General features: G+C 32.3%; 3 protein-coding genes across 4 annotated transcripts in view; 1 reads left to right on the plus strand and 2 right to left on the minus strand.

The window, feature by feature from the left end:
• Nucleotides 1–835: 835 nt before the first annotated feature.
• Nucleotides 836–2,290, plus strand: LOC108770356 (uncharacterized). Its single transcript, XM_018521920.1, has 4 exons — nucleotides 836–929; nucleotides 1,100–1,454; nucleotides 1,529–1,646; nucleotides 1,782–2,290. Exons 2-4 carry the CDS (start codon nucleotides 1,104–1,106, stop codon nucleotides 2,087–2,089), a joined length of 777 nt encoding a protein of 258 aa, XP_018377422.1. The 5' UTR covers nucleotides 836–929; nucleotides 1,100–1,103; the 3' UTR covers nucleotides 2,090–2,290.
• Nucleotides 2,291–2,691: 401 nt separating this feature from the next.
• LOC108770354 (putative nuclease HARBI1) lies at nucleotides 2,692–4,859 on the minus strand. Its single transcript, XM_018521917.1, has 3 exons — nucleotides 4,482–4,859; nucleotides 3,654–4,180; nucleotides 2,692–3,492 (listed from the first exon to the last, which is right to left on the minus strand). The coding sequence occupies exons 2-3, from the start codon at nucleotides 4,128–4,130 to the stop codon at nucleotides 2,692–2,694; spliced, it is 1,278 nt and encodes a 425-aa protein (XP_018377419.1). The 5' UTR covers nucleotides 4,131–4,180; nucleotides 4,482–4,859.
• Nucleotides 4,860–6,987: 2,128 nt separating this feature from the next.
• Nucleotides 6,988–8,453, minus strand: part of LOC108770355 (putative nuclease HARBI1) — a 2,333-nt gene continuing 867 nt past the window's right edge. The window contains exons 1-2 of one of the 2 annotated variants that reach the window (XM_018521919.1): nucleotides 7,564–8,162; nucleotides 6,988–7,496 (exon numbers count right to left, since the gene is read on the minus strand). In XM_018521919.1, the coding sequence (XP_018377421.1) occupies nucleotides 7,393–7,496; nucleotides 7,564–8,101 (642 nt within the window). In that variant the 5' untranslated portion in view covers nucleotides 8,102–8,162 and the 3' untranslated portion in view covers nucleotides 6,988–7,392. Of the gene's footprint in view, nucleotides 8,163–8,453 lie in introns of those variants that run through there. The other variant, XM_018521918.1, reaches the window with a different exon arrangement.

The following is an 8,453-nucleotide window of genomic DNA, read 5'->3' on the forward strand; positions in this document are numbered from 1 at the left end:
GGTGAGCGGATAAACTGTATAATTACCATTAATTATAGGCGCTCCGTATTACTTACAGCCACTCGGACCATTCAAGCAAGAGCGTTGCTATAGGTTATTATGTCTAGTTATATTGTCGTTATTGCTTATCGAGAGGTCTGATACCTCTCGATATCGGTCGCGTTCAGCAGACTCAACTGTGTGGAGCGAATCCGTGAGCGCTCGCTGCTATTGGATGATCTAGAAGAATACACCAATAGCAGCGATTGCTCACGGATCTGCTCCACAACAGTTGAGTCTGCTGAACGTGACCATCTTAACGATAAAATTCGGTATTTTATCGAAACTTTAACATTTATCGTTAAGCGGGGTGCACAGACTCTTGCATGACGCATAACATATAAGGCATAAGAAATTGAACCAACCAGAGTTCTCTATTACATGGAAGGGAAAGAAACGGAGAACTTCGATTGGTACATATTCTTATGCATTACGTGTTATGCGTTATCCAAGAGTCTGTGCTCCCCGTTACGTTTAATTACAAAATACCATTTTTCGTTATAGTGTCGTTAAATCTGCTTAACGATATCCCCATTTAGTGAAACTGTCGTTAGGCTTGTGTCCACGGTGCTAGAAATCGGTCTGAGATCTCGATTCGAGACAAAGTTACTAGATCTCGGATCGTGGACACAGACAACTTGGATGAAAATATCGTATAGAAATCTCGATGGTTTGTGTCCACGATGCTAGAAACTCGGTCCAAGCTGCGTTCAAGCTGTCTATCCTAGAAAAAATTACTAAATCGATCTAGTGATAATCGAAAATTCTAGTGAAAATCTTATCTGGATGTCTCAAAGCAAAAATGCATCATGTCCCATTTTTCTGTGCTATATAGTAATTTTTGGTAGTTGTTTGGCATTGCTCGAGCGATTGGACGTGTTGAACGTTTTGTAAGTATAAAGTAAAAATATTGAATATATATTTAAATAAAAAGATTAATTATTAATTAACATTTGTTCATAAAAGTTCTATGGAAAATGCATTACGTTGAATTATAAATTAAGGTTAACTAACATATATATATATATTAGTATATATTCATAAATGTGATAATTTTTAGGAATATGGATACTAAAGACAATATAAAAACGCTGTTGTTATTATATGAACAACATCCTTTGTTATATGTTGTAAAATCTGCTGAATACCACAATCGAACCAAAAGAGAGAATGCTTATCGACAAATATGTCAGCAATACCAAGAAATAACACAACAGCCTTTAACTATAGAAGCTGCTAAAAAAAAAATTAATAATTTAAGGTCGCAGTATTTAGATTACGTTAACAAAATAAAAGCATCGAAATCAAGTGGCATGTCGACTAATGATATTTATAAACCCACATGGTGGTTATTCGAAGATATGAAATTTCTCGATCCACACATTGCTCAAAGAAAAGGAGAGTCTTCCATAACAGTAAGATTAAGTAAAATATTTGTCAATTATAAAGTATGTAAATACATAAGTGTTGAAATTATAATAATTTATAGGTTTCTAGTCAACAAAGTAGCTGCTTAGAACATAATACTGCAGAAGAGGAAAGTGACAACGAAGATCTTCAATTTATAGAGGTTGCTAATATTTTAAAAGCACAAGATTCTAATAAAGGTGACAAAATTATATATTGCTATTTTTTGATATGTATTTTCTTATTATATTTTATATCACTTAGTATATTTTATCTAATGATTTAATTTTTTAATGCAATATTTTGATTTTGATTTTATTATTTATTTCATGTAGAGAATACTGAGCCAAATCTTCAGCCAAATCCATCATCGTGTAGTACTAGTTCAACCGGATCACAAAGAGCAACATCAAAACGTGGAAAAAGGAAATTTGAAACTTTAAGTAATAATTCATCAAAAGATGAATTTTGGACAGCAGCAACAAATGCTATCCAAACTATATCAAACAATGACGATACTGCAGATGAATTAAAATACTGGATATTGTACGTAGAAAGTAAATTACGTAAAATTAAGGATCCAAAATCATTGAACTACTTACAGAAAGAGATTATTGCATTAATAGATAATGAAAATATTTAATAAGTGTTCCTATGTTCCTATGTTTCTATGTGATAAGGGTTTTGTTGACCACGTCCCGATTTACCACAAGCCATTCACAGTGCTTGTACAGTGGAAAAACTTTAGGCACCGGTCTCTGTGAGTGGCTGTGGTCAAGGACATGGTCAAACGGAACGCTCCCTTTCTATGCTTATATACATATTTGCAAATGTTTGCATATTATTTTTGTTTTCGATATATTTTATGTTCAAAAAGAGATTATCTTTTTATTATCTTTTTTTTAGTAACGTAATAGTAACAAACGTACCTGCTCAAAAATAAAATATGAGATAAAATATAAGAAAATATTGTATAAGTGATAGATTTATATGTTACATGTGTTTGCATATTACTTTTGTGTTCAATATATTTTATGTTTATTAAGCGAGATTATTTTATTTTATTAATGTAACGATAACAAATACTTGAAAAATAAAATATAGAATAATTGTGAGGTAATATTATAATATATATATGTATATATAAATATTTATTACCATATAATTATTACAAAAGTTACAATGTTACAAAAGAATATTGTGTTACAAATATAAAATAAATATATAATTTTATATTTAGAAAGGTTATATCATATATTCCTGCCATTCAACCTTACCGACAGTATTAAAGTATTCTTTAAACGCATCGCGAATACGAATTGCATTCATATTTGGTCTTATATTTGTGATTTCTAAGTTGCGTAATTGTGTATTATTTCTCCATGTAGCAGACCTTGTAGTATGTTCTAAATTTTCGTTATCTATATCAGTATATAAATAAGCAGCATTTTCTTTAATAAGATAGTTATGTAACGCACAACATGCAAGTGTTATATTTTGGACGGTTCCAACAGGTAGATGTATTTGTGTTAAAAGAACTCGAAATTTATTTGCTAATATGCCAAATACATTTTCGACAACTCTTCTACCTCTGCTTATTCTATAATTACATATCCGCTCGTCATGAGATAAATTTCGTGAAGGATATGGTTTTAATAAATGATTTTGTAACGGGAAAGCAGCATCGGCTAATATAACGTATGGAATAGGTTCGTTCATGCCAGGTAATGACTTATCTTGTGGCACATTCAATGGATTTTGTGCATTATTTAACAGTTTTGCAAAGTCACTATCACGGAAAACTCCTCCATCACTTACTCTACCGTTAACTCCCACATTCACGTATGTGAATTGATATTGCGCGTTTACTAGTGCTAAGAGAACAATACTGTTAGTGCCTTTGTAATTATAGTATAATGATCCATCCTGTAAAGGTGCTCTAAATTCTATATGCCGCCCATCCATGGAACCAATACAATTTGGAACATTCCATAATCGTTGATAATCATCTGCAATTTGTTTCCATTCTACAGTTGTATTTGGTGTCTATAAAAAACATTAAATAAATTACTTGTTGATTAGATGATAGGCAAAGTATAACAAGTTAATGTTGTCATAATATATTATTTCGTTATCGAAAAATATTACTGGTCAATTTATCACAGCCAGTAATATTTTTCTGTAAAAATTATTAACATCCTATTTACCTTTAAGTAATTCTCTCGAAGGAGCTCATATATAACACGACATGTTTCAGGTATTATTCGAGAAATCGTACACGCTGGAATCCTTGTTGAGTATTCCAAACTTCTGTAACTTTCACCAGTAGCTAGAAACCTTAAAGTGAGTGATATCCGTTCTTTAGATGATATACATTGTCTCATATTAGTATCTTGACGTTGTATATAAGGTGTTACTATTTCTACAAGTTGATCGAATAAATCAATCCGCATTCTAAAGAATCTTTGGAAATATTCTTGATCTTCAATTCTTAAATCTATATGTGCTAAATTGATTATTCCTCTCAATGAACGATTTCTTTCAAGTATCCATTTACGTGTCCAAATAGACCGACGTCGTCGTTTTCTTTTTTCTTCATTCCATTTTTGTATCTCTTTTTTTTCTATAATTTCAGCAATCAATGTGATTGCTATACATTTTTTAACTTTTGAGGATATCATCATAATTTTATTATCATTGAGAGATAATTTTGCAGGTTTATAATCGAACGTATCTAAAAAAATGAAATAATAAATATTTATATTTTAATTACTGCTCGATACGGTCAAAGCTAGATCTCGGTGGCTAATAATATTTATATGTAAATTTACATTTATCAATTCATTTTTAAACTGCGTGCAGTTACTTTCGGATATAAACGCAATCATGAACTACCTTAGCATGAACTGATAAATGTAAATTTACATATAAATATTATTAGGCACCAAGATTCAGCTTTGACCGTATCGGGCGATGATTATTATGTAGTATGATCCACTAAAACAGTCATATTTGAAATTTATATTTTATTATACCTGATTGTTTTCTGTAAATGAAGAAATATTACGCTGCACAAATGCTTTTATGTGAATAAATAATTTACAACGCTTCTGTTATAAAGTAGATGTTTTTGAAGGTTAGAAAATTATGTTAATAGAATCGTCCGAGATAACAGAACTTTGTACGAGAACTATGTCCAAGAACTCAGACCGATTTCTAGCACCGTGGACACAAGCCTTTAGAAAGTTACAGAATAGGCCTACAGTAGCTGGATTCTGTAACTCGGTAATTTGTAGCGAAATATGTCGATATCATGTTACGTATCGAAAAAGTCGCTATGTAACGAGACAGTATAATAACGAGACAATGATTCTGTAAAGGAATCATATCGAGAGAAATCGATACAGAATGATCTAACGAAACATCGATATGAAACGACGGATATGACGTTATATAATATATATTACGAGGGTACGTGAAAAAGCCAATCAGAAGCGTTCATGTGAATTCTTCTTAGCAACGTTGAGTTGTATACATTAACCAAACATAGTCGATGACTGGTTAACAAGCGGCTATCCGAATTTCTGAGTAGGCAAGAAGTTTGTATGAGAAAGTAAAAGGAATACTTTTCTAAAGAATATACAGAGAGATTGCATATCACGCGCAATGACACCGACGAGGTAAATCACATGTAACACGTAGCTATCTATATATAATATTATGATATATTGTGTATATTGTATGTATGTGGTTTGTTACATAATATTGTTGAAAATGTGATATGTTATGTTATTGAAATTCGATTGAGATTATAAATATTTGTGTATAAAACATGTTTTTATATGTATAAAATATATATTATGAATTACATTTTAAAATATAATGCCTTGATTATGAATGTCAAAGGAAAGAAACAGCAGCGACACGACAGAGCCGTGCTTCAGAGGCGCAAATATAGATGTTATGATAAATTATTTTTGTTTGCATCCACATGTGGCAAACAAGAAATTAAAAGGAATGCTAGGGAAAAAAGAGCTTCAAGGAAGCTGGGAGGAACTCACGAATACATTAAATGCTATGTTTAAAAATGGAAAGAAGAAAAGTGTTGACTCATGGAAAACTGTAGGTTTATATGTCGCCACAGTTCTAATATTATTTTTTTCTGATACTTAATTGTGGCAACATTTATTATTTTTTTCTAGACGTGGCGTGATACTAAAACAAAAGTATCAAATAAAGTAACAAGTTTAAAAAAAATAGAGCTGCCACTGGCAATAAGCCAAATGATATTGTTCTTACTGAAAGAGACAAAAAAATTATTGACTTAATTGGACATGAATTTTTGAAGGCTTGGCGACTGTTCCGGATTCTTTTCCAGAAGAGTTTGTAAGTTGGCTGCTCACAGTTTCAAGAGATTGATTTTTGACGATGTATGTGTAAGTCTTTTTTTCAATAGGAAAACGTATTTGAGCAATTGGAGCAAGGATTAGATGTTAACGTTGATGAAGTTATCCCACAGGTGATAACTGTGCAACCAGTGACTGTGCCAGCAGAAGAAACTAAGCAGATATAAATCTAAATGCTTACATAAACAAATTTTCAATTTATGTAGATATCAATGATGAATTACTGCCTATCGACTCACAATCAGTTACAATGACTATGGATGCTAATACTCAAGAGGATATGGTGATAATCTCAGATCAAATCTTGAATCCTGCCATTCCTGAGATATCAACTTCAATCAGTCAGCCGATTTAGCACTGGAGAAACAAACTACTGAAGTTGTTCCTAAAAATAAAACTCCACATACTTCTGCTTCAATGAAACGATCACGCATGCCAGTTACTTCAAAGGCAAATTTTTTAAGGAAAGGTTAGTTCTGCGACGCTATCACAGTTTTGTCAGTAATGAAAATATATATTTTTCCTGAATACTGCATACATATATATCTTTTTGATAGGAGTTCATCGTGAACGATTAGGAGTTCAACTTAACGAAGCTCGAACAGAATTTACAAGTCTCGCTGAGCGGACATGCGAGGCGACAGAGGTAAAAAGTAATTTATTTAGAAAAATGTAAAATTATTAATAAGAAACAAATATCGTAATATGGTATTTGCTACAGGTGCTAGCGCAGGCCGAAAAGTTACGGGCAGAGACAGCCTTAATACAAGCAGAAAATAATCGTATACAAACTGATATTCTCCGCACTATGGCAGAAAATGACAAAGCAAGGAATGAGTTTTACTTCGTCTTGTAAATACTTTAGATTTAATTGTTAAACAGAAACAAAGTTAAACAGAGATGAAGAAGATGCAATATGGAATGTAAAACGCTTTATTTTTATTTATACATATACAGCATATATGTAAAAAATCAACAAATGTGAAAAAATGTTTGAAAGTCAACAAATGTAATATTTCTTTTTTTATAATTTAAAAATAGAAAATAAAAAATTCTATTTTCTCACAAAATATGTCACAAGTCATTTAATTTGTATTCCAATTATTAATAATAACAGAAGTTAGAGGTCATCGCCATCAGGTAAATCGGGGAATCTATCTGCCATAATTTGCTTCTGTATTCTTTGTGCCAGCGCTAGGTTCCTCACCGGTTCGTTGTCCTCCTCGTGATGTATGTATACAGGGTCTTCAGGAAGACCTGCGTCTTGATCATTTAGAAATTGATCCACAGGAAGACGCGCATGAATTCGCATGTTGGAAAATAGCACATGCGTTGATAATTCTACCAGCAAGTTCTGGTTCATACATCAAAACTCTTTGATAGGAACAACATCTCCATAAAGACTTGAAAACTCCATTGAAACATTTGACACAGTTACGAGATGAACAGAGCTGCATTGTATATTCAAACTATCTCGTATCTATTGAATAATCAGCTAATGGAGTCATTAACCATGGTTCCAATGGATATCCGGCGTCTCCTATAAGCCAAGTTTGGCGCTCACCTCGATTATAACAATATTCCATTGCCCTTCGAATAGGTGAATTGTTCCAAATATAAGAATCATTTCTAGCACCTGGGAATCTTGCATTAATATTCAGTATGAGGAGATCAGGATCAACGATTGCTTGAACATTAAGAGAATGATTACCGTGATGGTTAACATAAGCCTCTTCATGTTCTACAGGGCCTAGTATATTTATAAATGTACAGTCTATTGCGCTAATCGCCCCTGGGAATGGCTGAGGAGCATTTCGGAATTTATTGCGAGCTGTAGCTCTCTCTTCCTGAGTCATAGGAAATTTAATCCAACGACGCAAGAGTCGTTGATTGATGGCATTTGTAACTGCGCGGATGCATCGACTGACTGAGGTTTGACTCATATTATGTTGGAATTGATTTCCTACTGATCTCTGATAGCAGCCTTGACCATAGAATTGAAGAACAGTTAAAACCTGTAGTTCTGGAGCAAGATCGCTAATTCTTTGGGGTTGCAAATCATGACGTAATTCGTTAATAAGGTAGAGTGCTAGGTCAGGACTGAACCGAAAAATATCCATAAATTCGTTTTGAGGTAATGCCAAAGGATTTGCATGATCACGAAGTAATCGGCGCTCTAATCTTCTTTCTATTTGCCAGACTCTCTGCTCAAGCAGTAACAGCTCCCATGCGAGGAATGCTGCAGCCATGATGCTAAAACAGCACGAATATCTTAATATGTACAATAAAAAAAAATTATTTCTCACTTGCAAAACGTTTCTCATTCAGAGCAATAATGTATTATTCATGCGTATAACCTCTAACTATATACCCAGACAGCACAGAATATTTAGGAGTACTAATGATAAATATTTATTAATATTTATTTTTTAGAAAAGTTATATATATATTTCATACATTTTTATATAAAGCTTTATTCGAAATATTATTAAAATAAAGACTAAATATTTTATGTAATATTTATGATAAATAAAAATATATATTTCTAATAAGTATTTTTTACTTGGATTATAATGTTTCATTAAGTATTTTCATAGTATT

The sequence above is a fragment of the Trachymyrmex cornetzi genome, unplaced genomic scaffold (assembly GCF_001594075.2).
Source record: "Trachymyrmex cornetzi isolate Tcor2-1 unplaced genomic scaffold, Tcor1.1 scaffold1251, whole genome shotgun sequence".
NCBI classification, from domain to species: domain Eukaryota; kingdom Metazoa; phylum Arthropoda; class Insecta; order Hymenoptera; family Formicidae; genus Trachymyrmex; species Trachymyrmex cornetzi.

Bases quoted from the DNA above. Each gene is read 5' to 3' on its own strand.
- LOC108770356 (XM_018521920.1), top strand. From the start codon at position 1,104: ATGGATACTAAAGACAATATAAAAACGCTGTTGTTATTATATGAACAA. The intron at 1,455-1,528 runs GTAAGATTAAGT...AATAATTTATAG, and splicing joins AAGGAGAGTCTTCCATAACA to GTTTCTAGTCAACAAAGTAG. The intron at 1,647-1,781 runs GTGACAAAATTA...TATTTCATGTAG, and splicing joins AGCACAAGATTCTAATAAAG to AGAATACTGAGCCAAATCTT.
- LOC108770354 (XM_018521917.1), bottom strand. From the start codon at position 4,130: ATGATGATATCCTCAAAAGTTAAAAAATGTATAGCAATCACATTGATT. The intron at 3,493-3,653 runs GTAAATAGGATG...TGTTTTTTATAG, and splicing joins TTCGAGAGAATTACTTAAAG to ACACCAAATACAACTGTAGA.